The 18,287-nt window shown below is 37.5% G+C and overlaps 1 protein-coding gene across 1 annotated transcript in view; it reads right to left on the bottom strand.

Annotated features, from left to right (window-relative positions):
- Nucleotides 1-14,019, bottom strand: part of DOK6 (docking protein 6) — a gene marked incomplete at both ends in the record, with an annotated part of 66,109 nt that extends 52,090 nt beyond the window's left edge. Inside the window, one exon of the mRNA XM_008946315.1 lies at nt 13,912-14,019. Coding sequence (XP_008944563.1) covers nt 13,912-14,019 — 108 coding nt within the window. The remainder of the gene's footprint in view (nt 1-13,911) is intronic.
- Between the last annotated feature and the right edge of the window lie 4,268 nt (nt 14,020-18,287).

Here is an 18,287-nt window from a genome sequence, read left to right as displayed (position 1 = left end):
TTGCTGACTTTCATATGGGTTACCACCTGGGTGTCCAGACACATTCTGTGTTCTAACTGCCTACTTTCTGTGAAACCAGTTACAAACTCTTCACTATGCCTCAATAAAATCTAAAAAAACTTAAAGATGGAAACCAAACTTCCTTGACTAGCACTTGTACGGCACTTTAAATGATATACTGTTTCATAGTGTTTGTAAATCAAGCCTACCAAGGCAGAAAGAGCACAGTAGTCACACTGGCTACCTTTAACAGGCAAAGAAGGAGGGCTGTTGCCAAGCCAAGTTACTTTACTTTCTCCCAAACTGCACCACTGTAACATTGCCAGAATTTAACTGTTGCCTGGTCCATAAAATCAGCCAACCTACTGGGATTATCCTGGTTTTGGCTGGTAGCCAAAGGCATTTCAAAGCAATAGTCAAAATCCCATCACTTCATGTATATGCAGACAACTTCCCTTAATAAACATTTTAATTAGGATTTTTAAATACATACTGGAAAATAAATGTTTTCACACTTCAAAAGGTATTTATATAGACAGTCATTTGTAATACAAAAATCTCAGTTCTCCCCAATGCCATTTCCTCACTGTTCTAAAGAACTTCAGAAATACCTCTTCCAATCTGACCTATCATTTTGATGTGCAAAATGAATACCTGACTAACGTGTTAGTATAGATTTTTTTTTTTAAAAAAAGGGTGAAAAAATGGCCTTCTGTAAAAGTGACAAATTATTTAAATTATTTTAAGTTAATGTAACTAATGCCTTAATACTAAATAAGCACTCTAATTTGAAAACCAGGTTCACACTTGAAAAACAATACCACGCTAGAGAGATGGCAGAGAGGGAAGATGATTCACAACTAAAAAAAAAAATAGGTTTCCCAATTATCTTTTCAAATTTCAACTACAATTAAAAAAAAGATACTTTCAATATCAGATTTCCTGCTAGAGTTACGAGGTCTGCAAACAGCAGCACTGTGCTTATTCCTGGGAAACAAAATGGGTCATTTCATTACTGCAGTTTAATTATCCGAGTAGAGTAATAAGACACTACTTCACAATGAATGTGTAAATGAATTAGATCATTATGAGGCTACTGAAATACACTGGACAGTTAGAAACTGCTTCCATTTTTAAGAATTTTCACTTCTAACATCCCCAAAGTACATGATTATGCCCAGACCTTTTCTAGTTTCGGCCCAGAGGTATTCGTTAATTAAAAGGAATATGTTATTGGTCTTTGAGTAAAAAGAAAAGGAGGAATGTACTTTCCCAAAACTTCCTTTAAATTTTGCTCCTAGTTTATTTAAATTGTCTGATCTATAATAATTCCCAAATTATCTTGGTAGAGAACCTCAATCACAATAAGTGTTTATTAACTACATTAAGAAACAAATTACAAGCAGACATCCATGCAAAATACAACTTTGCTGAATGCAGGAACTGATGGCTATATAAATCTTCCTGCTCAGCTGCTAGATATAACCCAAACTACAAAACCTTTCACTGCATTGACAAACTGGGTCAGGGTGTTAGAGGGTACAAGTAACCGTAGGCTTTCAAAGCACAGGGATTATTTTGGTTGTACCTATGCTGTACGCTATGTCAGTGACTGAGCCCTAGGTTCCCCTCCCCTTCCTACCCCTTTCCACCTGTGGAAGCCTTCAAATTAGCCTGGAGCTCCCTTTAGCCAGATCTTCAGATCATGGGGAAGCCTTTAGGTCAAAATTAGGTGAGAAACATTGGCTTCCTTCCATTGTACCACTCACAGGGGGGGAAAATTCACAGCTGAGAGGCACCTCATGATGCAGGTTTTAAGCACCTCGCAGGATATCTGCTGAACTATCAAGAGCTGTATTCAGAAAAAGAGAAATTACTTTATCCAGGAAAAGGAGAAGGGACATCATCATCATTGCCCTCCCCATTCCTGGCTCTTCTCACTTGAAGCCAAAGGTGAGGAAACCACAAGAAGCACAGGACTCAGCTGGGGGCTCTGGAGCTGGCTGTGCACAACAGCAAGTGCTACAAGCCCACGCATGCACGTACACAAGCACAACCACACAGATACTCACTAGCTTAACTTTTTGCTTCTTTGTCTCATTTTAAAAAGGATTGAAACAAACATAAACCCACCACAAAAACAGTACTATTTAGAAAATTTTACCCCCATTAATTTTTAAAGGCTGTAAATAAGCCTTAGTCTTTAAAAATAACCCCATCTGCATCCAGGAATATCCAAACTGGTGCTTTGATACTATTTTGAAATATATATATTAAAGGCATTTCAGATATTCCAAAGGAAGCATTAATAGCACCATATTACCTATGAGATTCTTGATGATCATCAGAAAAATACATAACTAGGTGAAAAAAACTATATAGAAAGAAAACTGATGAGTTTAAATAACCTAAATAGAGCCCACGTCTATACCTGGGTGTATACACACTCAAACTGATCCAGAATTTTTTAGGAGAAAAGGCAAAATGGAGAAAAATCTATTAAAAAGGCAACAGAGTTCAGTGATTTGAAAAAGAAGAAAAGGAAAGGTTCTGAACAAGAATGTAACATTTCTTTTAGGATTTTTTTAAAAAGGAGATAGTTTCAATTTTTTGACAAACATTTTTGAATGCTTTCACTTTATTTACTTCTAAAATTAAAACTTGCTAGCTGTTAATTTGAAAATTCTTTTTAGCTTAACTGTCATTGGAGATAAATTAATTTTGAATATCTATTATGACAATTACATACAGCTACATTTTCAACTCTAATGCATTTTTAATAACCTTCATCAGCCGATGATTTGAATTTCAAATTTCCTTCTATGAAGAAGTAAAAATTAGATAGCTTTGTGCCAATTTTCATAATAAATTGCTCTTTATTTACGTTGCAAAACTCCCTTACTATAAGCAAATCAAAACCTTAAATGAAATTTAGTACTCATAAGACTTATTAGAGTTCATCTCCCTTTATTAAGAGAAAGTAAATTACAGTGGCAAACCTGTCTGCCCTCCCTGGTGCACCAAAACATGATGTTTGTAGCTGTCTGCTTCTTGTCCCAGCTATTGCATAAGGGACCACACCACTTCCCATTTCCACATCAAACTGGTTAACATTCCTCCAGCAACAGAGACACAATTCTGAGTAGCTTCAAGGGAAAATGCTCTCATTAAGAAAAAAAACCACCCTCACATAACATTTCTTTACTAGTGTTATTAACAGCAGGCTAGATAATTAGGTCTTTAACTCTCATCATGAACTTCTATTATTTATGTGGCATACTTTCTACACTTGAATAGTCAGACTAGACACACACAATGTTGGAAAAATAACAAATGTAGAGTCAAGTGCTGAAGGCTAGGAGAGGAAGACTTAAGTACTACTTTGACTACTAGTTCTATAGGTCTAGTGCACCATTTTCCTCTTGCTGGTATGGCAGCGAGTCCCACTGGGTCTGATCTCTGTACATTAACACAAATAAATACCTCTAGTTTATTTGGGACCCATCTATACATACTATGATATACATTCTGTCAACTATATGGATTGTATTGGATTTTTCATAACTGTTTTTCACCTCAGCCAGAATAAATGACAAATACAATTCTTTTATACAGAGGCCTTATAAATGATGTTTGATTCTTATAACTTCTTACTGTTCTTTCTGACTTAATGGTGTACCGATTACACCTGGTTTCTCTCAGGGTTCTTCCATAATGGTCATCACACAAGTATATTTCACACAGATTGCTTCACAAATATTAATTTCCTCTCACACTTCCCTCACTTCTGAGAGGTGTGGATTACATTGACAGGGAAGGAGCAAAGAAAACGAACAGTGAAAAGAAAATGAAAGTCAAAAATACGTCCTTTAAATTTTAGATCTGAATTTGAGATATCTGGGATTCAGCTTTTCAAAAGCACTTGCACAAAAAAGGGGAGTTTAGTTAGTGCATTCTCCACAGGAGAACCAGCTGGTTTACATTTCAGCTCAACCATTTCTTCTTCATCTCCCCCACAGGAACAGGGGAGATCTCCTTCAGAGACCTTATTTCCAGTCCCTCCTCTCAATTACCTACCCCCCAGCTTCATCTAGCTCCTGGTACTGAAACCGTCACTCCTACACGCCAGGTTTTCTTATTTTAGAACCTGTCCCTCTCGGGAAATGTCTGAGAAGTGCACAGCTCCTAGCTGCTGAAATGTGAGGTGGGTGATGTTATTAGAGAGCAACTTGCTTCGGTGCAAAAATCTGAACAATCCCTCTTGCTTCCCCTCAACGTGCACCCGTCCTGCTGCAGCAATACTTCCTGCCCCAGAAATAATTGGGCTGAAGAGACAAACTTTGTCCATACTCTTTGCTTCCTTGTCCACTTCTCTCACTGTCAGATGTATTTCTGTACCGGCCTCCCTGTTTTTGTGCAAAGTCAATTAAAATGGATTTCAGTTCACTCTTAATAATATGCACTTTCTTTACCACGCTTCCATCTCCTTCTTCCCTTTAGGATCTGTCATATCAAATTCTTGAACAGCCAGCTTTCCATCTGCCAGAAGCTCTTGGTGCTTCTCCCAGATACCTAACTGAGAAGGTGCTTGCATTTTTTCCTTTATTTTTCTCCCATGCTTTAACATTTGATCTGTTTCTTCTCTGAGCTTTAATTCAACAATTTTCCTTTCCGTGTTGCCTATGTGCCAGAGGATATACATACAGGGAATGGCTCCATGAGCTCATCTCAAACATCTGACCCCATACTAGTCTTCAGAAATGACAGGTAGCTATTAGAGAGAATGTCAGGCTTTAGAACTGACAGAACTGGAGGGAACATATTTCATTACTCAAGAGAGAAAATTATCTGAATTTCCATCATATATGAAGCCTTACAGATGACATGAGACATTTTAGCTGTCAAAGTCAAAAATGCTTCTGACAAACACGCACAAAATACAGGTTTGCAAAGGCTCTAGATTTTGCTAAAACACGGCCAGATTTTCATGGCAAAACCAGAATATACATAACTGACACCCCCCACTCCCATTGTGTTCTCTATTGTAAACTAATAACACTAAAATAGTTCAAAGAAAAACTCTCTTGAGACCGTTTTAAGAGACACTAGGAAGATTAAATATTTTTTTTTCCATCACTAGAAATAACTGAAATATACTCAGGAGAGAGTAGGACCAGTTTGACACAATACATGCAGCAGACGGATCTATCAAGAGCCTGTAGCAATTTTAATGACACAAACTTCATAGTTCACAGAAAAGTCTAGGCTGGAAGGGACCCTGGAGATCATCTCGGCCGACCTCGAAAGCAGAGCCTGAGATTAGGTTACACAGGGCCCTGCCAAGCTAGGTCTTCAAGATTTCCAGTGAGGAAATACTGACCTCTTTGGTCAGCCTACTCTTATGTTTAGTTGCTCCCATGGCAATTTTTTTTTTCTCCTTATATCAAGCTAATTTACCCTGAAGCAACCTCTGCCCACTGCCTCTTGCCCTTTCCCAGGACATCCCTGAGGAGACAGCACCTCGGCCACCCCATCAGAACTGGAAGGCTGTGATTAGGTACCCCTCCAGGCCTTCTCTATTCACTAGTGTAAATCCAGTTCCTTCAATCATCTTCATATGGTTCTTCAACCTCCAATCTCCTCACTGGCCTGCTGCTGGACCTTCTCAGGTTTTCAGCATCAATCTTGAATAAAGCAATGAGGAAACCAGAATGGGACACAAAATTCCAGGTATGGCTTAACAAGCACTCAGCAGGGAGAAGCCTTCCTAGTTGAGAGTCCTCACTCTGCAGCTCAAACTCCTGCTGAGGTAGCTCAGGACATGGTTGCCCTTCATTGCTCCCAGGGCACAGGGTTGGCTTAGGCTCAGCTCACTGCCAGCAGGACCCTCAGGGCCTTTGCAGCAGAGCTGCCCTCCAGCCTCAGTCCTCAGCCTCTTTTGCTGCTTTGGTTATTAGGTTTCAGGTACAGGACTTCATGTTTACCTTGGGAGAGGTCATGGAGTGTCCATTCTTGAAGATATTCAAAACCCATCTGGACATGGCCAGGAGCAAGGGGATTAACTAAACAGATTCCTGTCTAGTTTAACTTCAAAGCCACCCATTGACATCACCCCTTTTTTCACCCTGTGAATTAACACTTCTAATTAATACTCTGTACCTTCAAGGTTTAGAAGGATGAGCAGAGATGTAGACAGGAAGAGACTCATAGGGCTATTTAAGCATTTTTGGACCACGCTTGTAGGAGCTCCAAAGTCCTGTCAGCACACTCAGCTTACAGAGTTCTTCACTACACTTAAGGAAAGAATATGTTATTGCCTTAATACAATCATTGTTGAAGATATTTTGGTTTTATTAGTTTGCATGCTGCCCTTTGATGTGCTCAGACTCTATCAACAGTTTTATTACCAGCATAACTCCAATTATTCCTGCAATTTGCTTTTTGGTGCATAGAATGCTTGCTCTGAACAATTATGTTGTTCAGATCTATATTTTAAGAGGGGTCTGATAATTACTGCAAATCTTATTGTTTGGTGTACAGAACTGAGTAATTTTACTAACAGTTATTCACTTAAATAGGGTTCATTTTAATCTCATCAGCAAGTAATAGCTTCCGATTAAAGCAATGTCCTTTGTAACCTTCCCATACCAACAGGATGATTTTGCTAGAAGATAAGATATTACTTGAAAGTGCTGTAATTCTCTTCAAAAACTTGTTTACATGTCATAATGAGGAATTATAAGGATATGGTTTTTGGGAAAATTTAGTTATCTTTGCTTTGAAGAATCATCAAAATAAAGCTGTAAAAACCACACAAAGTACATTTGGGCACCTCTTTCAACCTCAAAGAGCAAAGACTTATAAAAAAAAACCAGTGAAATTCTTGATTCTTTACAAATAAAAAGTTGCAAAATATTATTCAAAACTAACATAATCACATGCATTCTCTGGGCTCTTAAGAAATTGTTGAGATTACTATTTTGAAATTTTCCAAAAGATGTTCTGGGCAATAAAGTATGACTACACTCTTAAAGAACAAGGATAAGGGGAGAAGAGGGAAAGGAAAAAATGAATTATTGAATGAATTAAAATGAATTAAATTTGGGACTATTCTCCAAGTAAAAATCCAATATCTGTAAATGTGACTAGATCTTCATAAGGTATTCATATTCAGCTTTTGTCTACTATGAAGTTTTGAGTGAATTTAACCAGATGAGAAAATCAGGTCTTACTGAGGTTATTTAGATCAACTAACAAACAGTAGAGTGGTCAACACAGCAAAACCAGGCAAGTTTGAATTTGGTATTTTGAAAAACAGAATGCATAAACATTATTTAAAAAAAAAAAGAAGAAAGGGAATTGAAATAATATTTCGATTTGGATGCAAATCAAGTGCTATATCTTATCACAAAAGCACAGGAATTTAAGGCTAATAACTACATTTTGACAGATGTTTATCCAAATTCCTTCTGTGAATGGCTTTGCATCTGAGAAGCAACACAACATCCAAACAGTAGCGTCCCAGATTATCGAGGTCCATAAGGACACTTGCATAACTTCTGATTTGGAGGGAACATGATCTACACGGGAGGCTGACATACTTCACAATAAAGCAGGGCTCTTGGACTAAAGTAGAATAAACAGTAGCAACAAGAATCTTTATTTAGGCAACCCAGCAGTGGCCAGAGAAAAGCAAGGGAAAAAAAACAACAACCCAAAGGTAACTGAGTAAGTGAAAACAATCAGAGAGAAATTCTTAAAAGGATTATGATAATGCTACCATATGTAAATATTGATATTTTTTATTTTAGAGTTGTAATCTGGGCTAGCACATAGATGACTGTGCAAAATGTAGTGTTTTTCAAAGTTATCTGGAATTCACTTATCATTAAATATTTTGAAGTGAATAACCCTCATGGTTTAAGGTCATCTGGGTTAGAGACTAGCAATGGTTCTGTAGAAGAGTATCCTATTGTTCCTGCATACTGAATTTTTAAAGACAAAAAGAACTTGTCCCCTCCTTCCTCTTACAGAACAGGACTATGAATGCACCACAGAGCCTCTGGGGATGTGTTTAGGCCACAGGCACTTAGGAGATCTTATTGCCAAGAACTGTTCAAGAAACTGCTGTAGCTGATACAAGAACTTGCCATAAATCACTGGGATTGCGTTACATAAATCACCTTTTCCGAAAACAGTCCTTAGCATTCCACAAGTTCCTTCAGGACAACCAAGCAGTGAAAGAAGAAGTATAACGTAGCTCCCCTTGGGTGTGCTGGCCACAAATTTAATTCAGTAGATTACAGCTGGAAAGCTACTGCTGTTCTTTTTCTCTATTATTACTTACTTTTGTGGCCTTATATTATACAACATGTGCTTAAGTCCATCTGTTCCATATATATTTTTGACTATCCAAAGCCATTGCTAAAATGTTGTGTGATTTATTTTATTTTGAATTTAAAGATTTATGCAAAGCACATCATAATCAGACATAAGAAACAAATAAATAAATAAAAAAACCTAAAAATTTTATCCTACTTTAATCTTGCTTAACTTAAAACTCAAAGCCTATGAGACAGACACAATCTTAACAGAACAATCTCTCATATTGGGGGATTAAATCAGTGAGCATTGAACTCTACACCAGACAAGACCTGTGCATTTATTTGAAGGATAAGCACACGAGCACTGACAGATTCAAGCTTCTCTTGCTCTAGCAGAGCTGCATCTTTCCAAAGACAGATCCAGCTCACAACACCTTCACTTTGTGTGAGGGTTATTTACCTTATTTGTGAAAAAGAAGCACACATTGATGGAACTGGGGATTTTACAAGGGATGGAAGAATCCACATCTGTTTGCATTTTGGAGTTTCTGGACTACTGTTAGTAATTCAATTACATCATTCTTAACTTCCCTATGGGCTCTTGAGTGAGTGTATGTTCTCCAGACTTCACTAGTAGAGGGGTTGAAGTCTCTATGATCAAGTTTATACCCAGACCACAGCATGCCAGTTTCCTCCAGTAGATCCCAGTGTGAATGTGTTTATCTCTTCTCTCTTTCTTGCACCCACATTTGGATTCACAGTGTCCTTAGCAGGTCTTTTGTTCCTGATGGGTCAGAATCTGTATTGACTTAAAGTCTTCTTAGACGCCCTTCAAGCTCTACTTTGCTCTTTCCAATTCTGCTTTAACAATTAATTTGCCAAGTGTGTAATGCTTTCTAGTTTCCTGGGATACACTTCAGGTTTTAAATTTTGATTTCTCATTTCTACTAACCTTCATGCTGCTACTTAGCCATGTTGACTTCCTGTAATGCTCCTGCAAGCCTCTCCTAATGAATAACAGGCACTGGTACTGATCAGTATGACTCCAAAGCCTGAAAGAATTTCAGTTTTTACATACCTTTTGTCTTTTTTACAAAATAAAAAAAAAAAAGAGAAAGATTGTTACTTAAGCTGTTTTTAGCCTTTTCTGATCATGTAGAAGCAGCTACCAAGAACATACCCACCCCTGGGATGGATGCAGAGCTATTGCTACTTTATGACCTCTTTGCAGGGAGCAGTGGAAGTAAACACAGCTGTTCTGCACAGCCTCTACAACGAATGTTCCAGGGAAAACAGTACAGCTAAGCTATAACTTACCTAAGCAAGAGTGTAATGATCTAAATTTACAGTAATGAGAAGTTTTAATTTGATACCAGAAACTGGAATGAACAGATGAGGTCATCTTTCAACTAATGAATGTAATATTCACTGTTACTGTCAGGAGGCACTTTTCTGCAGGACTAATGCCATTACTGTTATTTATAATAAGAAAATTACTAGAAAAAAAAAACACCAAAGCAATGCACAACAGTATTAGACAATTTACACAACAACAAATAAACCCACATACCGTCTGGATACGGGGGAAGGGAGGCCATTTTCTAAAGTGGCCAGCTTATTTGCTCATTAATAAATATTTAAGATATGTAAACGAGAAAAATCTCTATTTTTAATTCTCTTAGCTTCGTGCTACCTGTGTTCTGGTTTTTCTTTTTTTTTTTTTTAGCCCCCTATATAATACATATTACCTAGTGCAGAGGTTGATAACATAAGTACAGGAGGATTGACAGCCATCTAGGTGAAGTGGTTTAAACAAGATTTTGATTTTAGCTACCATTTCAAGCTCAAATGTGGGAAAGTGGAGCTCCTAATAAGTTACTTATGCTTGGGTACTGTTGACGATCCTAGATACTGATTTGAAAGCAGATCACAGAGTGAATCACAGAATTGTAGGGGTTGGAAGGGACCTCTGGAGATCATCTTGTCCAAGCCCCATGCCAAAGCATGTTCACCTAGAGCAGGCTGCACAGGATCATGGCCAGGCGGGTTTTGAATCTCTCCAGAGAAGAAGATAAATCAAAGGTAGGAATTTTTGTTATGTTTCCGCTTGAGGTAAAAGTTTCTCCTGTAACTCTGCATAAGAAACCTAGAAAATCTGCACAGAACAGTCTGGTAAGATTATGTGCCACTCCTAGACCTTCTCCTAGTGTAACTTGAAGGACATCAGTTCCTAGAGAAACCCAGTACATTCTGAGTCCCTCCACACCACCCACTTCTCTCTAGTAGTTATGAAGAGACTGTAGAGGAATAAGGATCTCAGGATTGATGTTCATACTCTTACATGAACATTGGTGTGTGATCAGAGCCTTTCACCCTTTCAAGTATGTCATTCTTTCTTAAGGAGCTAGTTTTGCAACTTACAAACTTCATTAAAAAACATCAGATCTCATTTATATGATATTTAATTTTTAGATTGATCCTTAGAGTTCAGAGTTACTCTTCAGCTTTTTACACCAGATACTCTGCTTGTGTTTTGTGAGTGAATAAGGAAACAGAATTTCAAAAGAGGGCTAACAGTTTGCATTGGATAGCAATAAACACACATTTTGAACTACTTCAAAACATAACAAAGCAATAAGCAGCTCTAGAAAAGAAAGAAAGAAAGATAATCAGGATATTTTGATCCAATACCAGCAATCAAACAACTGTATTTGCTCCTACAATGACCTATACCGTTCCCTGAATAGTGGTGCTCGATGACTAATTGCAACTCATGCACATCTACTTCACCATTTTCTCTTATCAGAATGGAGGCAGCTGAGGAGAATAATCATTGTGAAATAATAAAATATCCTTAAACAAAAAAAAAATGGAGCCTGAGAAGACAATTCAAGGTTTCTATTTTCTGATAATGTAATTTTAGAAACAATTTCAGGACTTTATTTGAAAAATGGGTATAATCCAAGTGAATAGATACAGTTCTTTCTCTACAGCCATAAACCCAGTATCCTTTTAAACAAGGAAGAGCATCCATTTCCTTCTCTTCCTCCTTCCTTTCCCCAAGGAGTGGAATGAGAGGAAAACAAGGGGTGAAAAACAATTGCTTATGTTACATGCAAAGGGTCACGCTTCCATCAATACTACATCAAACTGCATCTGTAGCTGTTACTTTTTTTAGCTTCTCAAATGATTCTTACATTTTACATTACTTTTCTGCAGAGATAACTTGTTGGTGAGCAACATATAAAGTGTTTCTGAGTCCCTCTACACATAAAGTATGCTATAGGCAATAACATGCTCAAAAAACAATTTACACCCCCACCCCCTGCAAAAGGCTGCCTCCAAAGACTCACACTTTCATCCTTCTGCCCTGTTGCTAATCCTTACAAACCTCATAGGTAAGGGATGTGCTCAGGATTTCAGCCATCACTACAATGGTTGTGTTGGGTGTGTCTGAGATGGAGTTAACTTTTGCCATGGTAGCCCTCAGAGTGCTGTGCTGGGTACTGGTAGCTAGAAGGGTGTTGCTAACACACCAGTGTTTTGGATACTGCAGTGCTCCCACAGCATCAAGGCTGTCTCTCCAACATTCCTTCCTCAGTGGGGGTGGTCAAGATCTTGAGAGGACAGAAGAGTGTTCCCAAACTGACCGAAGGGATATTCCATACCGTATGATGTTTGCTCATCAATAAAAGCAAAGAGACAGGAGGAGGAAGTGGGGACATTTGTTATTATGATTTTTGTCTTCTGTAGCAACCTCTGCATGTACTGAAGCCTTGCTTCCTGGGAAGTGGGTGGATACTGATGCTGATGGGAAGCAGAGAAAAAAAAATCTCATTTTCCCCTGGTTCTATGTGCAGCCTTTGCTTTTAGTTTATTAGACTGCATTTATCTTGACCTACAATATTTTTCCATCTTATTTTCTCCCCACCCTGTCCTACAGAGAAGGGGAGTGATGGAGCAGCTTGGTGGGCATCTGGTGTCCAGACAAGGTGAATCCATCACAGTCGTTTTTTGGTGCCCAACACGGAGCATGAGTAATTTGAGATAAGGACAATAATTGGGAGAGGTAACAGACAAAACATGGACTGAACACAGCTAGAGAGAAAAGAGTGGACTAACTGTGAGGAATTTCAGTTGTAATTGTGGCAAAGGGACGAGGGGTGGATTGTGTGTAAATTCTCCACTTCTGGTCAATACTGTGATGACATTGTTCTGATTTTGGTGTGAGGAATTGTTGTTTTTTTTTTGTTGATGTGAATGAAGTGTGTGAAGATTGCATGATGAATGTGGATTTTAATAATTCTTAAATATGTGATTCACGGAGAAGGGTGGAATGTATTGGGTTTGCATGGGAAGGTCTTGGTAGTGGGGAAGCTGTAGCAAGGGCAAACCCACCACAGCTATCAGTCCAAACCATCCAATTTATCCTTTTAAACACCCATCATTGAGTTACATTTTGAAAATAAGGGTTTTTTTAAGTTTATGTTGAAGTGAAGACTCACTTTTGCTCAATGTGGACCTTGTATACCTGGGAGCAAGCACAGGCATTGTGGCACATCAGTGAAAGTGCTAACAGTCTAGTACATCAGTCCTAAACCTGGATACCAGTATAAGAACAGAAACAGGATCTTTCACAATGTGAAACTACTGGGGCTCTTTTTCTTAGAAAATATTCATGGGGTAACTGAATGCTATTTATTATGTATACATTTTTCATTAAAAGATACCAGGAGTTTACTGGAATTTAAAGCCTAATTTGTAGTTTTATGATAAAAAGCATTACGCATGCCTTTGAGAGATCAAGACGCACAGCCACACTCTTCCAGTGCTTGCTGTGTGACCTTGGTTAAATCATCTTTGTGTTTCAACTTGCTAGTTTTAAGGTAGTATCCAAGGTTGCTATGACATAAAGGTAAAGGGGACTGGACAGAAGAGAAGGTTACAAGCACAGAGCCCTGCCCTCTTTTAGGATTAGCTGACGTGAAGTGTACTGACTGACTTGAGGAGCTGATAACAGTAACTTACAAGACAGAAAGAAAAACCTGTGCTTGAATATCTTGTTCTCCATCACAGAAGTGACAGTGACAGAGAAAGCAGGGAGGTTCATCTCAACCAGTGAATCCTGAATTTTTACCCTTAAAAATCTATGCTGTTGACAGAGCTGGTAAATCTTGGAGAGTTCTGGGAACATTTTACATATTCAGCTAGTGTTGCCATTACAACCAAGGCCTTTAGGAATTTCAGAATTTAATTAATAACTAATGGTTAAATATTTGATTAAGCAGCCAATTTTACACCTTATCAAAATACCAATGTTTAAAGAAAAAAAAAAAACAACCAAACCCACATCAGCCTGTCACTTCACACACATGGAGGGGGCTTTGTGCTCATCTGGAAAACAGTTGATATCTCACCTGCATCACTGAGATTTACAGACCTTTTACTGTGCTTTTAGTGTCAGGATTAGGTTTTCAACCGAATTCTCACTGTATTGTTTGCAAACTAGAGACACCAAGAACACATTCCTCCCGCCGACGAGTGGTAAACAGGCAATGCTTCAGTTCACAAGAAGGACGTGACTTACCTTGTGAAAGTTCCTGAAATATGCTGCCTTCTCATCTGGAAACTTTTCTAGCCTCCTGGGTCCTTTACTGGAAGCCTTCTTGAAAACCAACCAACAACGCCTGAAAATCTGCAAACAAAATGATGTGTTATGTTAGTTTGGCTTTAAACGTGGACAGCATCACAAATGCATTCAGCTACATAACTGACTTAGGAAAAAAAGTACAAATGACACTATTTTACTTTCAAAGGCAGGAAAATTCTGAGAACATGAATTATTTCTACACACGTAATCCCAGTTCATCAATTTATACATATTGATTGTCAGTCCTTTGTAGAATTTTTTGCTTCCATATCTTTCATGCATGCCAAATTCAACAGTTCTTGAGATGCAAGTAAATCCATGAACTTTGACTATGAAAAGAAGTGTAAGGCTGTCATTAGAGAAAGTACTTTCAGAAATCACTCCATCCATTTCTAGCTTTCACATTTCTACCCTATTTATGTGAGAATATTGATAAAATTGAGAAACATTCATTTCAGCTTTTAACACAACACAGTCACCAGCAGTTAGGATAAGCTTGTATGCACATAAAAAACCCACAAGGCTGAAATAAGCTGAAGAATAGCATCTACTTCTCTCACTTAGCTCAATGACAAACGTTCTAAGGAAAAACTATGTAGGTTCTTAAAGTTTGGGAACAAAGTTTTTGCCTTTCTTCCAGAAAGCTCCAAACAAAACAATATTATCCTTTTGTTTTAATAAGAAACACACTAGAATTTGCTTAAAATGCATTTTTAAGCAACAAGGGTACTTTATCAGATTATTTACCAAGCATTCTGATGGTATTCCCACAACCAGAACTTTAAAATCAAGACTGAATGATCAAATGAGAATACACTTGCAGTTCAAAGAGAAGCTAATTAGAAGATATTATACAAGTAAGGGACTAGATACTAATCTAGTTTCATAATCTTTATAAATAATCTACTTCATTCTCCTCTTCAGTACTTGCGGAGCTCTATAAACAATATTGTATTGGAATTTTATGTTATTACTTCAAGGATACATTGAAAACCATAAAAAAAACCCCATACTAGTTAATAGGTCCATTTGCCACATGTGGAGAACAGCCTTATTTCTGCAGATATTCTAAAAAACTTTATTTCACAATACAAGAAATATGGTATTATTTCATTTCAGTGGGAACAAATCTCCCACTACAAAAAAAAAAAAAAACAACCAAAAACAAACAAACAAGGAAATACAAGCAGGGAGAGCTAAAATAAAGAGTTTTCCCATCAGTGTGATGCTTTCTAAACAAAGTATAAGCAGAAAATATAGTATCATTAAAGTAATTAATCTTAATTAAACACATTTTGATACAATAATACTGGCACTATCCTTATGCTATCATCTCAAGATAGAACTTACCAGCCAAAATAAGTGTTTTCTTCTAAAAATGTACCATTGGACTACAGTATCAGTATGTTTAATTATGAAGACTTTTGGTGGAAAATATAGCATCTAAAGAAATCTCTGCAAATATACTTCTTACAAAGCAAAGAAGTTTTAGCCTTTTTCTACTAAGGTTGTAAAGTGGCAACTGTACAACTGTACTTCCTATCTCAGAAATTACTTCACTTAACCTGGGGGAAAGCAAAGACAATATCATATTTCCTGAAAAAAATGACATTACACTGTGGGACATCATAAACCAAGTTTATTAGATAGTACTTTCTTCAAATAACACCTTGGCAGTGCTCCAGTTTACTTTATCAAAGCTACAGCACTGCTGCCACCGTTATCTCTTCATTAACCCACAGTAACTCTTCACTAGGTTATGGTGTGAAAAGCTCCACACACAGGTAGATATGCACCCTAAATTTGACCTTACTAAAAGCAATAGCACCAACTGTCCAGAGGGGTCATATTTATTCATTTAATAAAAGTATTGCTTTCATTAAAATTCCTGACTCTTCTGGGATCTGTTTGTTTTTTTTTTTTTTTTACTATATGAGTATTTTCAGTTCATTTCTCTTCCTCTGAAGAAAGTCTTAGCCTAAGTTCTTTATCAGGGTAAAAACCATTGCCTTCATTTCAAATCTTTTATTGATTTCCTTATTTTCATTTTCTACCCTTAATGGTTTCCAGTCCTCAAAGGCTTCTCTTTAAGAGAAACAGATCAGCCTACAGACCCCATCATCAGTGGTTTTAGCATCAGCCACAGAATCCACATTTTACAAATGACCTGAATTCTAGACAGCTGGTGATAAGATAACAGAATTTTTGTGTTAATGGACTGATAAGTTTTTTGAAGGTTGTTGATGTTTTTGGTTTGGTTTTTTTTGTCTTTTCTTCTTTTTCTTCTTTATTTTTTTAATATATATGGCATGGTCCTATTTAATTATAATGCAAACTACCAGATAGATCCAGTACATCAGAAGCATCCATGATAAATGGAAAACTTGATATGCAAAGTCAAGGAGTCAGATGTCTCCCTGCAAGAATGAGAATATTTTCCAGATAAAAGGTCACCTAATGCATACTCCAAACCAATTGCCTCGGTGACAAATGAGCAGGGTCTCCTGAATGGCAACTCCAGTTTTTTTCAGCGGCTATCAACCAGGGACAGCGTGGAAGTGAGACTGAAGGTTTGCAGCTGAACTGATAAAATTCAAGGGAGATGCTTTGACCCCCTTATTAGTGGGCTCTTCAGAGAATCCACTGAAGAGGGCTAGATGCTAGTTATCTTTATGGATGCTCCTTATTAGGCCTTTTCCCAAATTCCAGCACTGGGTTGAATTCCAAGGTTTCAGCACATGGACTGTGGCAATGAAGAACCCTTGCCTCTAAAAGAGAACACTGAATACCAACAAGAGAGAACCATAAACTTTAGACTCTTGCTGCTTCAATTTATTGACATCTGTTTTCCAGGCTTTTAGGGAGAGGAGAGATCTGAAGAACGGAATGGCTCAAAAGAAGCTCCTGACATGGCATGGACATATACCAAGGGACAGCCTTGCATTTGGATTTTATTTTTTTTTAACCTACTTTTAAAGCTGGTATAAAAATTTACAGTTCCACTGCATTTCAGCACCATTTTAACTTATTATACCAGGAGACAGCGTGTATCTCAGTGTTTGAAAAAGCATTAGCATATGAATTTACCTATAAATATGAATAAATAGGTGCAGATGTGAGCACACAGCAAACAAACATTTGCCTTGCATAAAGCACCTCATTGTTATACAGAAGCCTACTCAATTATTCACGAACTGCGAGATACTCTTTTATCCCTGGCCTACTTTAGGATGCCATTGGCTGTAATCAAAACTTCTGAAAGACTTCTAAAGTCCTCAGATAATTGGGGGAGCTATTGTGAGAGAAAAGAGCATGAGCCCTGTAACAACTGAGAGAATAAGAACCACTCACAGTGTTGTCTCCGTAATATTTAGTATTTCCTGTGAGATTTAAGTGTTTGTTTTTCACACATACATAGCCGAAGAAATGCCAAATATTTGATCATTTAATCAGTTTTACAGCATTCTTGGATAAGCACTCACTGTTCAGTGAATATAATCTAAAAATTTTGTATCTAGGGCAAACAACATGAAGTCTAACCCTATGCCATAGGACTTTTTTCTAGAGAAATTCAGAAAGGCAGCATTAAATACACGCTATGTTTGGGTTTCCTTCTATTAAAATATCAATTAGAAGGCTGAAAACTTTTCAGCACAAATCTTAGAAGGGTTCTACTGAAATTACCTGCTGAGCCCATGGCATAGCAGAACCTCTTTAAGCACCCCCTTCCTCTCGCAGTTTGGCAAGATGGGCAACGAAGAAAAAAAATATTCCTCTAGATACCATTATCAACTACATATCAGCAAGCACTGGCAGTAACTTGGCACACTTGTGGTCTGGTGAGAGCTGCCCCTTGTAATATCATATAATGTATATATATTTGTGTACATATACACACATATCACATCACTGTACAAGCTTCCTGTCTTCCCAAGGATGGACTCCTAGTAGCCTTATCTCATTGGAGACAGAAAAGGATTCCAGACCTGAAACAGTATCACCTTATCATCCCAAAATGAGTTCTGAAATCTTTCCAGAATCTTTCCAATTTCACTTCCAGTGCTGCTCCATTTCTATTAATCTTTAGAGATATCTTTTTTCTATTTTACTTGAAACACTGCAATATATCAATTGATGATGAAAATTTCTGCAAAATCTTCTCTTACATTTTCTTCTGTTTGATTAATGTCTCAGCTCATCTTCCCAGTATATTCATATTTTTTAATATTCCTGACTAACATATGCAAAAGTTTGGCCTCTGAACGGATCATTATTCTTCATGCTCATATCCTACAGTTCTTTTATTGTTGCCA

The sequence above is a fragment of the Merops nubicus genome, unplaced genomic scaffold, assembly GCF_000691845.1.
Source record: "Merops nubicus isolate BGI_N331 unplaced genomic scaffold, ASM69184v1 scaffold1018, whole genome shotgun sequence".
In the NCBI taxonomy this organism is placed as follows: domain Eukaryota; kingdom Metazoa; phylum Chordata; class Aves; order Coraciiformes; family Meropidae; genus Merops; species Merops nubicus.
The sequence above is the reverse complement of the archived record's forward strand: the minus strand, read 5'-3'. Positions and strand labels throughout refer to the sequence as shown.